Here is a 24,350-nt window from a genome sequence, read left to right on the forward strand (position 1 = left end):
CCTATACCAAAGGCCATATAACTCAATTACAAGAAATATACAAAATTTATTTTTTGCGACACGGTTGATCTAATTCATCTATTCCGATATAATTTCAAAATTTGTTGAAAAAATATTAACCACAAAAATAAAATCAATTGTATATGTGTAGCATATTTTTTTTTGTTGAAATCTTGAGTGTCATTAATAACGAAGCGTACGATTACAATACATACTCGAGATACAAGATGGGACATATATAATTCCATATAGTGTTCTGCTTTTGCGATCTTGCCATTTTAGCTAGCACATCTGCCTGTCGATTTCTTGATCGAGAGATGTATGCGAATCGAATGCAGTTGAATTGCGTTCTTAGCTACTGGATTTTCTTCATATGGGAAATGGTTTGCCACTGAATGGTCGTCTTCTTGTCGTTTAAGAAGTGAATGATATTCTGATTGTTGCTTTCGATGTAAATGAACTTATAGTTCTGTTCTAGAGCCCATTTGATCCCTTCTAATATGGCTTTCGCTTCACTTTCTTCGCTTGTGCGAGCTCTGAGATTGACTATTTTTGTTTCAATGAAGTTAACATTATGATCATGAATTATTATTTCTATTTCAATATTTTCTTTATTGTCTGTGAAAGATGCATCAATGTTAACTTTAACGAATGGATAAATTGGGGGTGACCATTTATATTGTTTTCGAGTAATTTTGGTTGAAATTTGACAAGTCGTCAATTTTGGGAATATCAGAGTTTGTTCGATGACTTGTTTGGGTGAGTAAATTGAACATTGATTACATCGATCGTATCATGCTTTCCAAATGAATCGTAAGATTGTAACATAATGAGAGATCAGTTTGTGATTGTTTTGTTTTATCTGATCTTTTCATGAGATAATCCACCCTATAAGAGATGAAATATTAGTTGGCATGATATTAAAGTAAAACCAAATATTTTTGCCCTAGCTGTGACCTAATTATAACTAACCATTTTAGTAATTACATATAGTATATAACTTGCAAACTGTGACCTAGCTACTTATAATTTCTCTCCTTTCCGCGTCCGCCAGGAGAGTCAAATAATTACAGTTTTCGTACTTCAAGTTCAGTCATTCAACTTCATTGTCTCAAAAGAGCCCCAAAGAACCCCGCTAAACCTTATGCTAGAGATATCTAGTAAATTTACCACTATACTGTGCTTAATGTGGAAATATGGGTATCAAGAATTGTCAAACTTGTGATCGAACTTTTTTTCTTTATAACTTTGCTTTCTTTGTACGAAAGCATATAAAGCAATTCTGAGTTGAATTACTAATATTTTGAGGGACCCAAACCAAACAGCTTTTGCTTACCCACTTATTTTTTTTCCACGATTCTCTATCTAAGTTTAAGCCTTTTTTATTTCTTGTCGATATTTCTCAAAAGCCTCAACTTTAATGTGGGGAATTTTTCTATCCCTCTTAAATATTTCCTCATAAAATTAGGTTCATTTTGTATTACTATTTTAGTCTCTTAGGATACTTTCATATCATTATCAGGGAGATACAATAGAAAGGACGATTTGTAAATAAATTCATACTTTCTACTACCGGGCTACCGGCAATGCTTTATGACATTTGTAACGACGCTTCCGATGGCACTTTCAGTGACATGTTATAAGCAAGTTTGATGCATTCCAAGTGAGGTTTTCGTGGGTATTCTTGCTTGCAACAGACTTTTATGCACTATAAGCTAAGTTTTTTAGACCTCTTTGCCAATGCTTTTGTGGGTAGTCTTGGCACAATTTGGCCGACTGTTGCTCACCCCTATTTGGCAATGCTTTTGTGGGCAAGTTCTAAACGTTTTCAAGTGACTTTTGAATTCTTTTGGTCACTTAAAAGACGAAAAATTTTTGATACATACAAAAACATTTGCGCTTTTAGTTTTGATAATTTGCTCTAGGTATGACATTTTACATTTTTTAGATATTATTTCAGTGTTTTCATTGACACTCTCAGAAGACGCTCCAAACACCTAATAATTCGCTCTTACGTGAATTCTTTTCTGGTTGGACATAAGTTAGTTTGGTTCTCTTATCCTAACAAAAGAAGCATAGCATCAAGAAAGTGTCGATGGGGCATGCACTTACTAAATTAATCTTAATTTTGTCTTATTAATTATTGAATAACTATAGCTAGAAATGATAATGACCTAATCTAATCTTAGACAAAATTATGTCTTATGTCAATTAGCAAATAGAATAATTGTTTTTGGATGTTAATTGTATGTGGTCACAACTTTCTCGTATCAATTATACCCTCCACAACCTAAACTTTTGATCTATTTTAGTATCAATCACCAAATTACCAATTTAAATAATTTTTCAAAAAGACAAAAAAAATCAACATATACTATTAAAGAAGTTAAAATAGAGTTGGAATAGTTTATCGGGTGTATCACTAGTTATTTTGGAGAACCTTATAGGAAGAGACTGTAGAGAGAAATAAAAAAAGTTCCATCATTTGAACTAGTTCACTTAAAGTTTGACTCTGGTCTAATCAAAGCACGAAAAATATTCAATTGCTGAATAGAGACCGTAACACAGTAAGAAACTATTGTGGTAAATTTTTTTTTTTTGTCGAACTCTTATTATCTGTCACGAATTGAACTGGAAACCTATAAAAGAAACAATGGGAGATTCTGAACCATACACACTCATAAAAATTAATAGTGTAGTAAGAGAAACCCTAGATCACCTTCTTCAATCTATTGTTCAACAAAAAAAAAAAAACCTTCTTCAATCTATTTACGGCATGAGAGCATGGGTTTATAATAGAGCATAGGTGGAGTAGTATTGATGCTTTGTCCTAGTAGTGGTAGTAGCATTCATGAAAGTGTCCTAGCAATAATTCAAAAGGCACTACTGTGAAAGGAATTACTCAAATTGAATAGCAATGAATGGTCATTAATCTGACAGATTTTTGGTGTCTCAATATCAATTGAGATGGGGAAGAAGTAATGAAATTTGGGTCCCAAAAACCTAATTGGATTAGGTTTGTTTACTTAACTATGGACACCTAGGGGAAACATTAATCATCAATATTTCATTAGTTATGTCATATTCTATCTTTAAGTGGTAGATATTTGAGATGAAACAAAATTTTAGAATCTCAATAGGGTGGAGGAACCTTTTTGAGTATTTGATCTCAAATCCAATTGGTCGTCCGAGTGAACAAAATTTGATCTTCAAACCATGTGCTTTTTGTTTGGGTAGCTAAATTCAATTGGCCATATTTGTTTTCGTGTATGTCAATTCTCTCAAACATGAATTTAGAGCGACCCAATTTAGTTAGATGAGTGAGATATAAATGAAGTGTGAAGTAGAAATCAAACAAAAAAACTAAATGTATATCAGTATATACGGTCTTAGGAATTTTTGTGGTTATCCGGTGGTCCTTCAGACAATCTCCATCGACTGTCCCAAAAGTGTCTCTCAACATATAATTAAGTTTTAGAATTGGCTGGTTTTTGGCCTAGAGGAAGGAATATAGTGTGTTATTTTATCAAGAAACAATGTAAATTTGGTGTTTGATTATTCATGTGAAGGATGGTTTGTTGGGCTTTGAGAAAAGGTTGTGCCCCTAAATATCTTAAGAATTACTTGGAGTCAGTAATTAGTCAAACCCACTTTAATCCAGATAGTCATCTAGGCAGGTCATTGTACACAGCCTAAGGCCCATTAAGGGATTGTATAAAGGGGTGAAAAACTATACAGGCGCCACTAGGTTTGCCTGTGGGCAGGCCTAAATAGACGAGCATTACCAATTTTGAAACAAAGAGTGATACAATCAATTGTCTTTCACTTAGAGCATCTCCAAGACTCCAATGCAAGACTCAAACTAAAAAACTGTAACCGCCACCTATTATTTTTTGATTTTTTTTTAATAAAAACACTCTCCAATGCAAAACTAAATTTTGGTCTTAAGATGATGTGACAACACTTAATATTGTTGTCTCAAGAAGAAACTCAATACTTGAGATTTTTTTTTTAAGGATCTCAATTGTCCACCCAATATTTAAAGAAAAACTACCCATCTATGAAATGACATCTAAGTAACTTCTAAGTTTATAAAGTGTTGGGATGTCTTTTGAATTGAGGATCTCATCAGTGTCATCCAGGGGAAGAGAATCTCAACTGAGACTTGACATATTGGACAATTTCAAAAAAAAAAATTGAGTTTTGCATTGGAACTACTCTTGACAAACAAGAATGCTACTCGGGGCGAAGGTTTTAGACCTGTGACAATGCAACCGAATGGGAAAAGGAGGAGTGGCATATCACATTCAAACTTTTCAATTTTTCAGAAGTTCCAATTTCGATCCGTCAAGGTCACGGGTTCACTGATAGGTCCCCCGAAAACCTCACCTCGACAGAAATCACATTTTGAGGAGAATTCCTTGGTCGATTTACAAGAAAATTTCTGAAATAAATCATATATTTGATTCCCAGGGAAGTGTTTTGACAAAAGAGGAGAGGGTAGGGTTTATTATGACGATGGTAACGCGAAATCTATAAAGAAAATTTCTCTACATGCTTCAATAACGAGTGAACTTATTGCACTGAGGTTGTGGCTGAGAAGGATTCTAGTGGTGGAAAAATTGAAATTATTAATGTGGGTGGTGGAAATGGTCGAAAAGGAACCAGAATTACCAGAAGCCTAAAACTTCGCTCGAAAACGGGCGGAGATAATGATAGAAGACTCATCTACTTACAAATTCAGTGTAGGTGATGTGGTATAATACGAGTATCCCCCAATGCAAGGATTTGAGTGGTATAATACGAGTATCCCCTGTTGGAGATTAGAAGGTATAGATACACCAATACACTCAAATAAACTTAAAAGCTTCTCATCAACATACTTTCTCTAGATTGTTCTTGAACTAGTCAAAACAAAAGAACTCTCTACACCCTTTTAATTAATTGGGTTATTTCCCTAAGGGCCTCCAACTCTGTGACCAGCTTCCCGCCTGGCCCCCTACTTTACGAGAAATACCCATATGGCCCCCTATTTCCGTTAACTTTAACTTTCCGTCACTCTATCTCCTCCATCTCTTTTTCTCTCTCTGCCATGTCACGCCACATCATCTGTTACGCCACTTCATCACCTTCTCCGGCAAGGTCGCCGGCCGGCGACCTTCAAACTAAAAAAAAAAAATTTACCTCTGTTCGTGAGAACAGACGAACTCCGGCGAAGGGTTCCTTCGCCGGAGTTCTTAGAGAGAGAGAGGAGAGAAAAAAAGAAAATTTAGTTTGAAGGTCGCCGGCCGGAAATTTGCCCGGCCGGCGACCTTGCCGGAGAAGGTGATGAAGTGGCGTAACAGATGATGTGGCGTGACATGGCAGAGAGAGAAAAAGAGATGGAGGAGAGAGAGTGACGGAAAGTTAAAGTTAACGGAAATAGGGGGCCATATGGGTATTTCTCGTAAAGTAGGGGGCCAGGCGGGAAGCTGGTCACAAAGTTGGGGGCCATTAGAGAAATAACCCTAATTAATTTAATGAAGTTTTTTCCTTCTTTACCCCTTTTAGTTTGATCAAACCATTTACTCAAGCCCACATTTCATAGTAGGTCTAAACCCAAATTTAGTTTAAAATCCCACTTTCAACATCCTCCAATGCAAGGATTTGAGTCATTCAGAACTCTTCTTCCTCAAAAGACTAAGGTTAAGAAAATGACAGCGCATGAGTATGGTTATTTGAGTCTCCTATGCAGTGTCGAGGCTACTGTGTCCAGATCAATTGTAAAACATTAACCCTGGTCCTATGCTAGACTTAAGTGGGACTAATTCTCCTGAAAAATCTCTTGCAAGATCAAGACTTATCTACTTTACAAATTCTCATACTTAAACGATATCATATGATGCAAATACCTCTCCCTCATGTCAGAGTTCGATTTTCTCCCTTCTCACCGAAATAATGTTATAAGGTTTTGAACACACCGCAAATAGTAGCTCTACGCCATTAAGCCTAACTCTCTTTCGAAATTTGCTTAAATAGAATTGAATTGGCCAAAATTATCAACTACACAAATTCTATTGCCTTGGACATGTTAGATAATGCCAATAAAACAAAAAAAAAAATTGAACAAAAAAGAGTATTGTTTAATCATCAAATGAGCTTACAGCATGTTACATTTTTATAATTTCTCTCTAAATTTAATAAAATATTTTAATTAAACAAATATTTGTATAAAAATAATAGAGAGAAGGTCAAATCTTTCTAGTTTCTGTTTCCACTGTTGGGTATCTTTTTGGTTCTTCCTCCAATTCAAACTCGGGACGACTCGGGCTAAAATCCCCATTTGCCATCTCCAGTGAGAAAATTATGGGAACCAAAAACAGAGTAAGATAGGCTTACCCATCTGTGAAAATCATAAGATAATAAGATATGTTAAGTTTGTAGTCATCCCATGTGGGACTATTCTCAACAGAATATATCCATCGACTCAGTTAAACAAGCTCCCGAGTCTCAACTTCCTTGCTCCACATTTAACCAATCGATAGAGTTATTGAATCGTTATACTGAGTCATATAACGATTCAACTAGTTACCAGACTGATTTGTCAACTGGTCCACTAAGAAGCGGCCTTGATTCGGACTGGAAATCAAGATTATTCCTCAACCCAGAGTTACAATGTCGATCAAGACTGAAAAATCTCGAATCGGATCGAGATAAGAATCGGAGTATATCTTCAAAGACTGACTCGTCACAAGGAATCGTCAATGGACCGATTTGGTTCATGAAACCGTATTCTTCTTCGGCTTGGACGAGTAATTTCTCGAAAAGTGGATTATTAAGGTACGTCGCGCGTATAATGTATCTCTTACTAGTATTGATACCTACATTGACTGCCACGTATCCAGCTGGTACATCAGTTGGAATCTTTCCGCCGGAGTTGCGAGCTGCCAATGCCGCTTTCTGGCGCCACCTCCGGAGTTGTTGCCTGAGTCTAACAATGCATCTAATCTTACCGCACTTTCCGACACCAGCCGTCATTTTCCGTTGAAAGAATTTGTTTAGAGAGAGAAAGACAGAGACAAGCTGTAGAGGAAGAAAGAGTTTTTTGTGGACTTGTAGTTGTAGAGATACTCAGATACTGTGGGAAAGGAGGAAGGAGGGGATGATTTTATAGGCTTCGGTTTAGTCAAATACCCTTCCTTAAGAAGTTAATTACGGGAGTAGGTAGGTTATCCTATTTTGCTAAACGCCTACCACCATGTGAGGGCAAAATGGGGAAAACAGTCAATTGCTAGGATTTTATTTGTGCCCGTTGAATTTCTATTATACTCATCTCGAGGACACAAAATTTATAATCCAAGGGCTGTTAAAGTTGGTGATTATTGTAAGAAGTTGACCATATTTTTGTTGAGTTAAACAACTAATTCTTTTTATTCAAAGATCCAATAACAAATTGAATAATCAAAATAGAAGAAGATAAAGAAGAGCATGGGAAGTCATTGGAATTGGAATTTGGCAGGTGATGGAACCTCCGTGATAGTTCGTCACAACATGATTGACCTTAAGTGGTTCTGCATGTATCAAAAGATATGACAATCAATTTCGCTCTCAAAACTTTTGATCATGGTTGCGATATGAATGCCAATCTTATTGTAAACATCAATTAATGTGGAAGGACAATTTATCTGTATCCTTACCTTCAATAGTTCATCTTTTTTTTTTGTTGAAAGTTTACTGGTATTATTGAATAAGAGTACGGTTACAATACATATTGCAACACACTCTTATTATTTTGTCTATAAGACAAATTAATTTAGATGAACCTTTTAAATTTATTAAATATATTGGTTTTTAATCATAATTAAGATATTTGGATCAAAATTAACCACTATTTTATTCAATTTTACAACAAACTAGTTGAGTAAGGCATTTGGGTCAACATAATGTATCCACGTGAATTCTCGAATTTCTAGTGTACACATTAATGCGGGTAAATTATTTACAAATGTTGATGCTTTTCCCTGCTGACATTAGTATCTGTTTATGTTACTTAAATTACAGTTAAGCGGACTGCAAAGGTTAGCTTGTGGGTTGTTAATGAGACGACATTATTAAAATGAAACAATTAATAGAAAAGTCCCAATTATTAATTCAAATGCTTGGTATAATTAAAAGATTAATGGCTCTCTTATAACTGTACCTTCTAATATTACAAAAATCATTAAACCGTCACCAACCATGTGCATCCTTTTATCATACATCCACCCACATACCATTATTTAAAATTTCAAAACTAAACAGTCTCAAATATTCTTAGCAGCTAAATCTGAAAATTTAATTGAAATTTTGATATTATGTTGGAAAACCAAGAACCAATACAATAAAAACAAAAACAAAAATAAAAAAAAGTGAAAGTTCAAACAAAAAAAAAAAAAAAAGAAAAAGCAAAAACAAAATAAGATAATCATGTTAATTTGACCATATGGTCGTGTGAGCTACTGACAATGCTTTGATGATAGTTCTAAGTGGATGACGAGAAAAGTAGCTTAATTACATTTCCTAAAACATTGCAAATTTAATCTATTTACCGATCTAAGACAAAATTTACGTGGCAAACGACTTTTTTTCGATGGAAAGTTATTGTGATTTTCTGTGTTTTGTTTTGTTCCCCCACTTTTAGAGTTGGACATCTCATCAAAATCTTTCTAGTTCACAATTATCCAACAAATAAAGAAGCTAATCAAGATACCCAAATCTTTCACCAGATAAAAGGACATCTAAATTAGTGTTGGATTTAATTAGCAGTTAAAAGTGGTAAACCGTCACTAATATTTATAAACTCAGGGATTTACTTGTTGAACTGAAGAGAGTGTTTTTTTCAGAGACCGAATTTATTTTTGCTAAATCAGCTAGTATATGTATAAGAGCATCTCCTATGCTACACTCAAACTCTAAATCTTAGAGTGTCACATCGATTTTTTTTTTTAAATCCATCTCCCATGCAATGAATATCTAAAAGATGTGTCAAGATTTATTTTACATTAATGATGCTATGCCCGACCAATATCCCGGCCGAATCTCGGCCAGGGTACTTGGACGGGCATGATCTGGTGAGAGAAAGTCAAACACTTTCTCTCACTAGATCTGAACCGGCCAAGTACCCAAGTCGGGATTCGATCAGAATATTGGCGGGGAATAGCATCATGGGTCTTTATTTTAGAGGTCCTTAAGGTCACTTTAAATTTAGAGTGTCCTCTTGAACATCTCTAAGTGCCACATAAACAATCGATTAATTTTATACCAAAATATTGATTTTTAGAGTTTTTCTTAAGTGTTGCATTGGAGAAGGCTTTCTAATAGAGTATCTCTAAATTGCCAAATAAAAAGAGACAATTTAGAATCTATTTTTTCACACTTGACACAAAAGATTTTTAGAATTTTTCTTGGTCTTGCATTGGAGATGCTCTAACAAAATAAGAGAGTGCATTTTCTTTGAATACACTCTCCTCTTAGAACATCTCCAATGGGACCCTCTAAAAAAAAACTCTACGGTCTAGTTTTCATGTGTCAAACAAAGACTCTATTTTTCAAGTGTCAATATAGATTTGGTCTCCAATAGAGATCTCTAGAAGAGTTAATAACTAATTAGGTCAAAAATATATGCAAAATAGTTGGAAACACACATAACATTTGGAAATTATCAAAGAGGTCAAAAAAATCCCGAGAGTGTCCCGAAAATCTGAATCGTCGTAATTGCCCTTAACAAATTTCGAAATGACGCGCCTGTCCAACATATATAAAGTGATTTTCAGAAATAAAAAAAAATCAAATCTCTCTTCTTTCCCTCGCGATTCAGCGACTTTTCATTTTCCCATTCGAAAGTCTTCGTTCTTCTTCATCTTCTTCCTCGAATTTTAGGGTTTCTAAAGGTTATAATCTCTCTACAATCGACTAAATCAACACTAAAGTAAGTATATCTTCACTAAATGTTTCGATTTCTTTTGGTTCAATCCAACTTTCTGTTCCGATTTCTTTAGATTTGTAAACCCTATTTATTTGATTTTGTGTTTATGAATTTTGTTTACAAACAACTTTTAAAGTAGCAGATTTACCTAATGTCTTTAAAACCTAATCTATCTTTGACTAGCAAACCCTATTTGCAGTTGTAGATTTGCAAATATGGTTTATAAACCGAAAATATTTGATCGTGGTTTTTGAATGGTTTTTGAGATCATGATTTGCAAAAATAGATCTGCAACTAGAGTTTACAAACCCTTTGCTAACACTATTTGCATTAATGAATAATGAAGTGTCTGAACATTGTTGGTTAGAACTGTGTTAAAGGAGTTATACAAACATTGTTTGCATTATTGAATAATAAAGTGTCTGAACATTGTTGGTTAGAACTGTGTTAAAGGAGTTATACAAACATTATTTGCATTATTGAATAATGAAGTGTCTGAACATTGTTGGTTAGAACTGTTTTAAAGGAGTTATACAAACATTGTTTGCATTATTGAATAATGAAGTGTCTGAACATTGTTGGTTAGAACTGTGTTAAAGGAGTTATGCAAACATTATTTGCATTAATAAATAATGAAGTGTTTGAACATTGTTGGTTAGAACTGTTTTAAAGGAGTTATGCAAACATTATTTGCATTAATGAATAATGAAGTGTTTGAACATTGTTGGTTAGAACTGTTTTAAAGGAGTTATGCAAACACTATTTGCATCAATGAATAATGAAGTATCTAAACATTGTTGCTTAGAACTGTTATAAAGGAGTTATGCAAACATTATTTGCATTATTGAATAATGAAGTGTCTGAACATTGTTGCTTAGAACTGTTTTAAATGAGTTATGCAAACATTATTTGCATTAGTAAAAACTGAAGTATTTGAACATTGTTGCTTAGAACTATTTTAAATGAGTTATGCAAACACTATTTGCATTAGTAAAAACTGCAAAAATGGTTCTGAAAACAGTTTTGTTTACGGTTGAAAATTGGTTCTCTTGATTGATTATGCAGAAAATGGTGAAAGCTAAAATAGCAGGAAATCAGATGGTGAAATCAGATAGTACCGAGCCTATGCAATCCGATAGTACAGATATTGTGGTATCAGATACTTCAAAAGTGATGAAAACAGTTAGTAAAAAAGTTGTGAAAAAAGAATATCACACTTACAACTACAGGAGCACAATGAGGAAAACAGCAATGTTCATGAAAAAGATGCGTCGTAAAATGAAATTTGAACACTGTAATTCACTTTCGGAAACTCCTTTTGGTTCACTTTTTCAAGCTTTCTATGATGAAGAAATAGAAGCAGCCAATTTAGAACGACCAATATCAGTTATCTATGAGTTGGTCAAAAGATACAACGTAGAAAAAGGAAAATTTGAATTTGGTGAGTTAGATATAGAGTTCAAGGTAGACGATGTGGCTATTCTGCTAGGAATGCCAAAAGAAGGTGTACTTGTTTCACCATTTGAAGGAAAAAAAGGATGAAGAATTTGTTAGTAGATATTTCGGGAAGGCGTATAAAGTTTCTACAACAACCATAGAATCAGCAATTGAAAGTTTCTTTGTGGAAGAAAACGAGAACACAGAAGATTTTGTGAAGTTGATGATCATGCATATCTCTTCCTCTTTCCTGTTTGCAACACAAGCTGGAACGACTATACAAACATCATTCACGAACTTGTTGAGGTCAATGGAAGGTATAAACTCAATTTCATGTCCTACTGTAATACATAATTACATGATGAGGTCGATTGAAGAGAATGTCAACAGACCAGCAAAAGCTTCAGGATGTCTTCTTCTTTTACCGGTAAATTAATTTTTGTTCATCTTCATTCACATTATGCAAATTTACATAGTTTTCTCGTCCTAATATGTTTGTGTTCAAATTATGCAGTTCTGGTTTTGCGAACATTCTAATCTTTATAGAAGAGTACATCAAAAGAAGGACAGATGTCCTCACATTATTAGATGAAGTCTTGACCACATGAAGTTAGATTTTCTTGATGCTCTGGAAGATCTGACAGCTAACCAGGTATATTATGTTTACTTTTGCAAATCATTAACTTGTGTACTAGGGTTACATACTGTATTTTTCATAGATTGTTTGCGATGTTGAATGCATTTTGTAATTTGCAAAATACATTGTTTGAATTTCAGCTCTCCGAAGATTTTTTTGTGCCTCTTTCAGAAAGTGAAGAACTTCTAATTTCTGGTGGGATATTGACTATGCCTGATGAAATTGATGTTTCTAATTTGAAACATCTTGAAGATAAAGTTCAAAAATTAGAAGTTCAGTGTGAAGATCAAAAGAAAGATTTGAAGATAAAAAATGAAGAAATCGAGAAGTTGAAGGAAGATTTGAAGATAAAAAATGAAGAAATCGAGAAGTTGGAGGAGGAAATATGTTGTGTAAGAGAATCAATCATGATTCTAAATAAAGATATTGAAGAACTAAAAACTGCAATAGAAGCTAAGTGCAATGAGGAGGTTGAGGAGAACACATAAAAAATGAAGAGCCCTGAAAAAAAAGTGGCTTCAAAGTCAAATACAATCAGTATGGAGAAGAATGTTACTGTTAGTCATGAAATGACTAAGTTGAACACAGAAGTTGATACGTCTAAGTATCAAAAAAGAAAGTTCAATGAAACTTCAGACTTCGTGACACCAACCAATCAAGTCAAGACAAAGAAGTTAAAAGTTAAAAACAAATCAAGAGGTTCATCAATTGAGAAAGTTAGTGTTCAAACTAATGAAAGTGCAGAAAAGAAAGCAGCTTCATCAATTGAGGAAATTAGTGCTCAAACAAAGAGAAGTGCAGAAAAGAAAGCAATTGAAGATGGTAAAAAGGGAAGTGAAACTAGTAACAAAGAAATTGAAGCTAGTAAGAAAGGAAGTGGAGATTTTGAAAAATGGGAAAGTTCTGAAATATGGAATTTGTTCACTAGAGAGGAACTCAAAACAACTAAAGGATTCTATGCATTGGCAGACAAGAAGTAAGTACATTACTTTTAAGTTTTACAAAGTGAATTCAAACTCTATATTTCTTCAAACAGTGAGTTGCAAATTGTATGCATTTGCAGTTGCAACCATATATCTGCAAACAATTAGTTGCAAACTCTGTATGTGCAAACAGTTGGTTGCATCTTTTTTCCTGCAAACAGTTGTTTGCAACTCATTGGATGCAAAACATATGGTTGCAAAATAGTGTTGCAAGTGGTTGCAAAATAAGTGATTTTGTTTGAATATTTTTTTGTAGTTCAATTGCTTGGGATAAAAACCAACAGTTGTTGATATGTGGAGAACAAATCGAGAGTTTGATTATGAACGAATTTGTTGATAGTCAAATTATTGATTGGTATCTAGAATACAGAGTGGGAATAGTCAAGGATATGGCAGTTTTCATCTCAACAATATGGGTAAGATATTTCAGACTACTATATTTTGTATTTAGTTTTGGATTATTTATCTAATTAGATGAACGTTAATTTACATGTAGACTTTAATGCAATTTGAAGCTTCGCAACGGAACATGTCACAACTACTTGCTAAGAAACTCAAAGAAGCTTTTAAGAAGAAACGTGACTGGTTCCTGTTCCCATTAAACACAACTATTGATGACAAGAGTAAGGAAGGTTGCCATTGGCATCTTGTTGTTTTTGATAGAGTTGATGCAGTATAGTATCATTATGATTCTTTGAAGAAAACTCCAAAATTAAGTATGAGAAGTGCGAAGGATGCAAAGAAGTTCGCAGTCATGTTGGTTGACATGATCAATGAAGCTGGACTAACTAAAGAACCACTGAAATCAAGTCCAAAGATAACCAAAGTTAACTGCCCAAAACAGAACAACTCGTGAGTATAAAAAATCATTTTGATTTCATTGTTTTAGCATATAAATGATGAGTACTAATTAGTGAATAATATAATGTAGGATTGATTGTGCAATGTATGTGCTTCTGTATGATGATGTTATAAAAAATGGAGACAGTCCTTTGATTAAGCCAAACTGGCCGGAAGAAATGCCAGAGAAGGCTTCAAGGAAGAGAGCTGAGATTGCAGCTGCAATTTTGAATGATTCAACAAACAAACCCTAGGTTGAAGGAACAGTTGGTGATGAAAATGCTGATTGATGTATGTGAACAGAACAAGTATACAGAAATATGCAACCAATTGTTTGCATATTTGATAATTTCCTAACTATAGATGTTTGCAATATTGATTGAATATTTGATAATTTCCAAACTATATTGATGTTTGCATAATTGTATGCTTATTTGACAATTGAAAACTAGTATTTTTACTAAATGTTGGTAGGTTTTAAGGCCAAAACAATATATTTTTTATAAAATTTGTTAGAGCAAAACACAAATTTATTTTTCTAAAACAAATCGGGGGCTACGCCCCCGAACCCCCGTCAAAGATATTTTTACTAAATGTTGGCCAAAATAATATAAAATTTGTTAAGAGCAAAACAAATTTATTTTTCTAAAAAAATCGGGGGCTACGCCCCCGAACCCTCGTCAAAAATATTGAACTTAAATTTAAAAAACGAAGGCAACAAACACCCATCAAAATTTATGAAAAAAAACAAAATGATTATGCGAACAACTCTAAAATTTTTTGTAAACAAATCGTTATATGCTTACAATAGTTGGAAACCTCTTTTGCATAGATGGAATGTGCAAACACGTTTGCATATGCTGAACGTGCGAACATGTTTGCGTATGTGGAACGTGCAAACACATTTGCATAGATGGAACGTGCAAACACATTTGCATAGATGGAACGTGCAAACACATTTGCATAGGTGGAATCTACACGTTTGAATATGTTGAATGTGCAAACACGTTTGCATAGGTGGAATGTGCAACATATTCGCATAGGTGGAATGTGCAAACATGTTTGCATAGGTGGAACGTGCAAACGTTTGCGTAGGTGGAATGTGCAAACATGTTTGCATAGGTGGAATGTGCAATAGTGGAATGTGCAAACATGTTTGCATAGGTGGAATGTGCAATAGTGGAATGTGCAAACACATTTGCATAGGTACACTTCCAATCAGGTGCCTACATACAAACCTAAAAAAGTGTACCTGCAACAGTTTCAAGCAAATTATCTTCGCATTACATTTAACCAGAAAAAAGTTCATATTCAAATGTCAAATAATCCTTTACATTAACAATAAAGAAAAACAATAAAGAAAAACAATAAAGAAATGAATGTCAAAATTAATCTTAATTCAATATTGCTGCACACGTTCTTTTGTTGTGATACGATAACTTGCCACAACGTCCACATTTTCTCTTCTTCTTAAACTTGGCTGCTCCAGCACTCTCAATTCTCACACTCCTTGGCCTACCAGGTTGTCTCTTATTTGATGGTGGATGGATTATCATCTCATTGGCTGAAAACTCCTTGGGTTCATCACTGTTTGGAATGGGGATAATGGCGTGTTCATAAGTTTTCTTGAAGCTTTCGGTGGTAAAATATTCTTCAACAAATTTATCCATAGGTCGTCCATCATACTTGATAGTTGTTATAGCATGCTCACATGGTATACATTCAACTTGCCATTTCAAACACGAACAGTAGAACGAACTCAAATCAACTAACTGACTTGGTGTTGAAAAGATCTCATATACAAATTTCGATGATTTTACAACCTTCCATGTAGAACCAAACTTTCGCCTTTGTCTTATGATTTTATCTATCTCTGGACACAGCAAACTAGTCCATTTTTCAGCTAGTTCAAGTCTTGTTTGCATCATTTCCATCATTCGTACACGAATGGTTTCTAACATTAGAACTATCGACATGCCCCTTTCCTCCCTAATCCATGAACTATAACTCTCACACAAGGATGAACAAACCTCGCCATACCTTTTACCGACAAAATAAGAATTTGCCCACTTTTCAAATGGGCAATTCTTAAAGAAATCCGTCAAACGTCTACAACCTACTAACTCCATCTCTTTAAAATGAATGTTAAATTCATCCTTAGTCAACGCACGAGCAGCCTGATACAACAAAGACCCAATGTAATCTGCTCTTTGAGAACCATAACCAATTGCATTAACTAAGTTGTTCCTAATGTGCCACACACAATAACTATGGTGTGCATTTGGAAAAAGATCACCAACTCCTTTGATAATACTCGGGTGACGGTCAGACAAGAAAGTATATGTACGACTTCTATCAACAACACGAGCCAAATTCTCCAAAAACCAATTCCAATTTGAATTGTTTTCAACACTAACAACAGCTAAAGCAATAGTAAAAAATCCTGAAAAGAAAACATAGTTAAATAAATAAATTGCAACTAGTTAAACAAAACTATATAAGTTCATCAACTTAAAAAACCATACCAAACATGTTTTCATGACATATATATGCAGAGGTTGAATATGCAAACATGTTTGCATGACATATATTTGCAAATATGGTTGCAGAACACACAGATGCAAACAACTGTTTGCATAACAAACACATGCAAACAGGTGTTTGCATACCACACATTGTTCCCAATCAGGTGTGCATACAGAAACCTTAAAAACATAAATTCATGAACTTAGAAATCATACTTTCATTACCATTCTTTTTAACTATTTATAACACATACTATATAAATTCATGAACTTAGAAATCATACCTTCATTACCATTCTTCGCAGAAGTAATTAGCAAAGTCCCCTTATATTTGGATTTAAGATGCGTCCCATCAATCCAAATAACAGGCATGCAGTACTTAAAACCATGAATACAAGCCTCGTATGCTAAAAAAACCCTCTCAAACTGATAAGTGTCCATATCAAGTTGTAGCTGCACATAACTACCAGGATTCCACTTCTTAATGGACTTCGTATACCAATCAAGTTTAGCATATCCAGATTCCTCATCACCAAATGCAGAATGAAGTGCTTTTTTCTTTGCATTGTAAGCAATATGGTATGGGATTTTAATACCATAATCTGATTGAAAAGTAGTAATAATAGCTTTGTTTTTCTTCTTTGGATCAACCTTTACTTCACTTTCTATCAAATTAGACACAACAGTAGAATGAACTGCTGGCTTGTTTATATCAGTAAAACCTCCACCATAAGTGTGCTCAGGAACATATTTCTTCAAATAAAATAACGATGATATACCAAACCTTGAACAACCATGAACCTTCCACCCACAACCCTGAACCGGACATACTGCTACTACCCGATGAGCATGGTTCCTCTTCATTCTATACCCAAAACCAAATTTGATGGAATACCTATTCAATGCAAACCTAAATTGATCAGCACCTCCTTCAAACTTTTGACCAACTTCCGTAAACACAGATCCCCAAGATTCAGACCGGAGAGGATGTTGGAACAACTTCGATGAAGAACTAGCTTGAGTAAAACAAGATGACACACTAGATGACTCAATTAAATCCATCACCTGACCATGAAAACAAAAAATTTAACAATGATGCAAATTGTGCAAACACCATTTGCAGAACAAAATTCAGATTTAGGTTTGAAGATTCATCAAAAATCTGTTAAGAATGCTGCAAATACAAAAGTAATGTTCTACACAATTGTGAAAACACCATTTGCTGCTCTACTCCAACTTGTGCAAACACAATTTGCACAACAAATTCATCAGAAATAGATATTTACTTGATCATCAGAACCAACAAACCATGTATGAAAAAAATCAAAAACAATAAACATAAAGCAATCTCTAATACAAATCAAAAAGATAAATCAAAAGCAATTCATATATAGGGCTGAAGATTCATCAAGTAGATAGAGGAAAATAAACAACAAACAAATCAAAAGATAATTTATAATCTATTATATAAATAAAACAAACTTACAGTAAAGAAGATGAACTTACAGTAAAGAAGATGAAGATGATGAACTTACGAAACGGATGTGAAGATGAAGATGAAGCAGATAACTTCGGCAAACCCTAATTATTTGTATAAAAAGAAAACTAAAGAGAAGATGAAGACCTAAATAGTTATGAATCAATGAAGGAAGAAAGTATATCTTCAAATCATCGTCTTCTCTTCGTCTTCTCGATCGAAAATTTATGCCCTAGGTTTTCCCCATCGAGTTGCAGCCGTAAGGAGAGAGAGAGAGAGCAAAATACAAAAGGGTAATACGGGAATAATGAAAAAGTTGTTTTAAAATTTCGACCTTAATAATAATTAATGAAATTATTTTAAACCTAACCTCTGATTAGCCTTAATATTATGATAGAAAATAGTTAATAGTGAAAGATTAGGGTTTTTTTAGCTATATTGAAACTATTTACTACCTAAAAAGTCATTTTCTATCTCTAAAATCTCTCTACTTAATACACATGTCACTCTTAAATTGAGTAGGGAAAAAGTAGTTGAAAAGAAAAGATTTCTATTGGTTTAAATTTTCAAGTGACACTTAGAGAGTCTCGAAGAGACACTCTAGTTTTAGAGAGTCTCGAAGAGACAATCTAATTTTACAGTGTCTCTTTTGAGTGTCTCTATAATAAATGCTTCTACATCATCATAGAGTGTCAGATAGAGTATTCCAGTAGAAAAGCTTTTTTAACAAAATCTCTAAAAATACTAAGTGACACTCTAAGTGTTAGAGTGTCCCAATGGAGAAGTTCTAAGATTACACCTATCTTTTTATCTTTAGTGACTAAAATTACACATCCTAAACATATTTTTAAGGATTAGAATTACATTTTCCAAGCTTATCTCAAACAGTTGAGATTATAAGTCCCAAACTTATTTTCAGTGGTAAAGATTAAACATCTCAAACTTATTTAAAGATTGAGATTAATTAAAAAACTGTTTGTGTCTATCGAACAAAGATTATTGCCCACGTAACATTTATATATGTAAGCGAAACAGTTGGGTGGTTTCGAAGATTATATTGACATTGGATCGTGTTTGAGAGCATAAGAAGTCGGTGATCTTTTGAGGTGGGGAATGGCATCTAAATTGTAGCTGCTTAGTTGTACATCAATAGTGATTTGGTATCACGACAGTCTATTGTCAACATTTCAAGTTGTCTTCCAAGAAATTGATAGTATTTTTTTCTAAATTACGGTCTTATATAAATTTATATGCTTGAATAAAGAAAATTAGTGTGTTATGGTTTGTTTATGTTCTTTCTTAGCTTTTACGACAAACAATTACCTACAGTTGGTGTTGTTTCTCAGCAATATGTTCTAGTTCTACACTTATTTTACCTTTGACATATAATGCAGTTATTGGTGTATAATATGGAGTAATGAATTATCCAATAAATGCAAGTGCCATTTTCTCTTGAATTAACTTAAAGTGTATAGGAAAAAATTTCTATATATTATTGTTGTTAAAGCTCAATGATGAGAAGTCTGTCTCTAACCTCTAGATCTTTTCAATGTTATACTTTGGTTTAACCAAATCATACAAGATAAAATAAAATAAGGTTAAGACTACTTAGTTTAAAATGACCACACAATGACACATACAATGACACAAATAAGATTCAATTACTTTTTTTTTCATAACCTACAAGGTATATGGAACTCTTTATCCAGAATACCAACCATACATCAGTGTTTAAGGTGATTTTTAGTATGATTATCTTGTTAATCCAAATTATATTATATTAACATTAATTAGCTAGCTAATTCAATGTACATTTGCTTTTAAGTTTTATTATTTAAATTTAATGCGGCGGAGTTCATGGGATAAATTGTACTCCGTATAACATGAAATACAGATCTGAGACTTTAATTTTCAGATTATTGTAAGAGTAAGGAGTTTAACAACATGTATATGCATCAGTACCTTGAATTTGTATAAAAATTGAATATCAATCCTAGCCCGGTCCAAACTCTAGTCAATACCCATAAGTTTATAATTTGATAGCTTTTAAATTATTTTAGTTTTTTTCGTCCTTCATCCAAGAGTTTGTGGTTGGATTATTAAATTAAAGGTGTTTAGAAGATCATTATGTTCAATAACACTGTCAAATTCAGAATCTATCATAAATATACATAATTATACAGAGCCTAGCTGAATTATTTATAACTAGGTATAACCGTGCCTCTGGTACAGACTCTTCTATTTTGGATTATATACGTTATGAAGTGTTTGAGAACTGTTATGTAGATGAATGACCTTTCTTTTATGAATGAATGCAAGAAGATGAATTTGCCAAGAAAGAGACAGAATGGGGAGCGAACAATAGATAACATATCTTCATCCACTACAGACACCATAAGCCTGGATAATGAGGTCATTAGTCAAAAGTTGGTAGCCCAAGTGGTTCCAAAGTGTTGACATAAAACGACAACCACTTAATGTAAGGGTTGGATGACCAAATCAAGAGGGATCCAAGAGCTAAGATTGAATGTTTGAGACTAAAAAGTTGGGATTTGTATCAACTTGCATTAGTTTTGTCCTAGTCAGCTTCATTTATTTTGTCTCAACCATCAAAACAACTCTTGTTTGATTATATACAGGGAGCTTCTGTAGGCACCAGGCAAAATGGTTGTAACCGGTCGACCATGTCATAGACCCAGGTCAATGACTATTGACCCGAGTTATCCATAAGCACCCGGCGGTCAATTAATTTAGGTAAAGTCCACCTCCTTTTTAATCTTCTATCTTCTTCTAAAACAACTTTTTTTCCAAAACAAAACCAAAGTAAGAGTGCAATATTACCGACATTCTTCGGCAACGACAACGACAGCTACTGGCGGCAACTAAAATAAATTGAACAATCAATCCGAGAGAGATATTCACCATTCAACTGTGTTATATCATCTTTTTAAAAGAAATTAACCATGGAAGAAGGGGGTTCCAAAAATATGAGTTCTACATTGATTCCAACTCTTCAACCTATTCCGGGCAAGGAGAAGTTTCTCATGAGGTATACAACCATTCCCCAACCCATTATTTGATGTTTCAATACGTATTGTATAGGTTGGTGCAAAACAAATTCAAGTCTCGGTGACGTGGACAAACTGGACCAGTCTGAGGTATTTCTCACCAGAACGGATCAAGTAATCTGTCCAGGTGTGAAAGACTCTGGACTGGTAAGTCTGTTTTGTAGGGTTTTATACCCTTCTACTAGTGTTTATAGCGGAAATATGACATCTAATGTCTACACTAGTATTCCCAGGATCACATGCAAAACTAGTAATTAATCTAATGGAGATAGTGGATTACCTTAATCGCTTTTCCCTCAAACTAGTTGAATTGATTGAAGAAGACCAAGAGCTTCAAGTGTAGCTCCTCTACTTGGGACACGAGCAATCAATTTGATCTCCCACCTTGTTGTATAGCTAGCACACCAATGGTGGTTGGATAATAAGAAGACCTTCTTCTTGCTTGACTAGATAGATAGTTAATGGGAATTAGCTCACTTTCTCCTCTCTACTTGATGTGGTAGAGTAAGAAAGCTTAGAGAGAAATTCCACACCTTATTCTCTGCCCTAAGAGTGTTTATATAGAACCCTAATAAGAATCCACCTCCTTTTAGGTTTCCCAAAACACCCTTTAGAATAAGATTTAGGGAAATAGTCGAAAATAGCAACTATTGGTATTTTCTCAATTCCCTAAGGAGATGACGTCCAAACCCAGCCAAAATTGGCAGATTTAATGTTCATAACAAAAGGAAACGTCCCTCCAAAAATCAGCCCAATCCGAGCCCTAAAAGTGCCCGAATCGGCCTAGGCCCAAAAACCCTGCTTTTGGCCTTTTTGTACTATCTTTGCCTAATTCCTTTTTAGGCCTATGAGATATGTTTATGGGACACTCCCATGATTATATCTCACTCCCACTAGTCATATCCTAGATCAATTTGTCACTCTTATGTGTAACCCGTTGTAGGATCCGATCGAAGTTAGCCGCGAATTACTTCGTAATTCGACGATCGTAGTTGGTCTCTAGCTACAACTCTACGATCCCTAAATCAATCGGACTTGATGATCTTCCACATCAATTGTCCTATCCGACAAATTGTTCGCATTGTCACCTTGGTCGAAGGACATCTCCTTCAACTCCTTCAGACTCCCACTTGGACTTAGAACAAGTGCAATGCCTCGATTCCCGTGTCAATTTAGTATCCCATCTGATACGTCACGTCATTCAGACTTTCTTGATATCCGAGTACAACTGTAAAAGACAAACGATTAACTTTTAATCCGTTTGAGCGCGGCCACGCATTTTCAGTTGCTACTCATCAAGTGGCCTTGAGACACTTTGTACCTAATGTGATTAGGGTGACACAATCCATTCTTGCGCTCCCACTTAACTTCATGTCTATCCTGTCCTTCCCAGTGTCCGCCTTTATAACCTCCTTTTACGGCGCGGCGTTTAACGGAACCAAAGTCGGGCATTCCTTACATAAGATGAGTGGAGCACTCATGTTTTGAGGAATCTCTCCAATTGTCTTTATGAGAAGTATTGACGTTCATCACGAGTGATGTACTTCTCATTTGAGGGTTATCCAGTGTATAAACCTTTTACACACTCACGTAGTCGAATAGAATATACTATTCCTATAGCCCATGAAACTGCGCTATCCCATCGACTCCCGTGCTAGTCTTCGTGAGTCATTGTTGTCCATGCAATGACCTGGACCAGGGATTTGATAATAAATATTCCAAGTTCACTTAATAGGGTTTCATTCATCAGATCACGTATCTGACAAACCTATTCGGAATGTTTTATCATCAATGGACTGTCGTTTAAATACTAAACCAAATTTAGACGACTTGTGAAATAACTCTATTATTTCTGATAACGAGAGTTGTAAATCTGAGCCTCTTCCGTAAAACTCTTTTTACCCACTCAGTTTTACTCGTCGAGGTTTAAAATTATACCTCATGCCTTAGACTGTGTATGAATCTCATACTATGTCTTAGGTGACAGTTCAGTTTGACTACCGTGGTAGTCGGTTTTAAACTTTGCTAATTATCAATTAATTTGAAGACGGTTATCTTCAACCTTGATAATTTCTAATAACTTTTACTAGAGTTAAGGCTTTTAATTCTTTATGTAGTATTTGCAACAGTTCCCGGCTTAAACACTTTTAGCCTACTTTCCTTCCATGTCTGAAAGTTTGCTACGATGACATGTTCAATTTTGTACTACTTCATCCTTTAGCCTTCTAGGATGTACTAAGTAGTGTTTCGGTTTTCCAATCCGAATTCGGATGTTTAAATGCTAATCATGTCCAACATGATTGACTTTATGTTTTCGAACATAAATGTCTCTCTCATGCGTGCTAGCTCATCGGTGTCTTTTCAGACTCCGATTTTTGCAACGCCCTCTGTCATGAGTTTTTGGGTCGAAATTCTTTTAGACTTTCCGAGTCTTAGATTTTCTGTTTCGGATCTCAAGCATCTCAGCGTACTGAGTCTCTCTAATCCTATCATCCTTTTGATCTATGCTTATAGATCTTCAGATGCCCAAAATGGCATTTTATCCTTTTGTGTGTGGTCCTTTATTGAGTCAGTTCGTTACTGTTATACAACACCTTATGTCGTACTCAATCTTTTGTATGTACTCTGCATACGGACCCGGAAGGTTTGTTTACTCCCACTTACCTTCTTGAAATTTCGTGATTCAAGATTTTCTTCATTCCTCAGGAATCAAACTTCTTTGATTGCCTTTTGAATCGAAGATTCTAACTCTTGCGTGCTTTTAATCCGTCGATAGATTTCTTAAGCATGCTTGTGGACATAACTTGATTGGAAGAATCTTTATTCTTCTTGTCTCGTTTCGGGAAACATGAATGTTTCCATCCTTCTCAGTTTTCTATTTTGGAAAACCAATTTAGGTCTTCTGTTGACTTAAATTATCAAGCTTCATGTCTTGACGAGATATGGATTCCACGATGATTTTGGCTTCTAGCCAAAATCTAGAGTCAGTTTCCGTTTCTGCGCAGGTCTTTTATCTCTTCAGAAATAACCTTTATTTTCTGAGTCTTTAAGATTTTATTTTGACCTTTCAGGGCTTTTGAACAACAATTTGGAGTTATCTCAACTACTTTGAGATATTCCTTTAGAGACACTTTCACTCGCTTTGAGAGTTCTCCTGCGAATGACATTCGCTTTTGTGCGGTGGGTTTACAAGATCATATCTTTAACCTTTCCTTTTCCAAGGAGTCGCAGTTTGTTGCTCTTGGTCGAATTTAATCGTCTTGTACAAGTTTCATGATTGTTCTTCATGAAACTCCATGATTTTTCTCATGATCGAATTAAATCGACTTGTACTTTTCTCCCACTTATTCTTGTAATAATTAGTGTTTTTCTCCCAGATTACTAGGTGCGCTAATTATTAGAAGAATACTATCATGAGCAACAAACACTTTGTTCTCTTG

General features: G+C 34.6%; 3 protein-coding genes across 3 annotated transcripts; all 3 read right to left on the reverse strand.

Annotated features, from left to right (window-relative positions):
* Window positions 1-6,567: 6,567 nt before the first annotated feature.
* On the reverse strand, window positions 6,568-7,017 carry LOC147545151 (indole-3-acetic acid-induced protein ARG7-like). The gene has a single exon (XM_086637236.1). It carries the CDS (start codon window positions 7,015-7,017, stop codon window positions 6,568-6,570), a length of 450 nt encoding a protein of 149 aa, XP_086493362.1.
* An 8,217-nt stretch (window positions 7,018-15,234) lies between these two features.
* LOC147545152 (uncharacterized) lies at window positions 15,235-15,969 on the reverse strand. Its single transcript, XM_086635805.1, has one exon. It carries the CDS (start codon window positions 15,967-15,969, stop codon window positions 15,235-15,237), a length of 735 nt encoding a protein of 244 aa, XP_086491931.1.
* Window positions 15,970-16,325: 356 nt separating this feature from the next.
* Window positions 16,326-17,996, reverse strand: LOC147545153 (uncharacterized). Its single transcript, XM_086636216.1, has 2 exons — window positions 17,872-17,996; window positions 16,326-17,430 (listed from the first exon to the last, which is right to left on the reverse strand). The coding sequence occupies exon 2, from the start codon at window positions 17,425-17,427 to the stop codon at window positions 16,603-16,605; it is 825 nt and encodes a 274-aa protein (XP_086492342.1). The 5' UTR covers window positions 17,428-17,430; window positions 17,872-17,996; the 3' UTR covers window positions 16,326-16,602.
* Window positions 17,997-24,350: the final 6,354 nt, after the last annotated feature.

Source organism: Eschscholzia californica, unplaced genomic scaffold (assembly GCF_041429995.1).
Source record: "Eschscholzia californica isolate CP2 unplaced genomic scaffold, dmEscCali1.0.p SCAF_4, whole genome shotgun sequence".
NCBI classification, from domain to species: domain Eukaryota; kingdom Viridiplantae; phylum Streptophyta; class Magnoliopsida; order Ranunculales; family Papaveraceae; genus Eschscholzia; species Eschscholzia californica.

Bases quoted from the DNA above. Each gene is read 5' to 3' on its own strand.
- LOC147545151 (XM_086637236.1), bottom strand. From the start codon at position 7,017: ATGACGGCTGGTGTCGGAAAGTGCGGTAAGATTAGATGCATTGTTAGA.
- LOC147545152 (XM_086635805.1), bottom strand. From the start codon at position 15,969: ATGGAGTTAGTAGGTTGTAGACGTTTGACGGATTTCTTTAAGAATTGC.
- LOC147545153 (XM_086636216.1), bottom strand. From the start codon at position 17,427: ATGGATTTAATTGAGTCATCTAGTGTGTCATCTTGTTTTACTCAAGCT.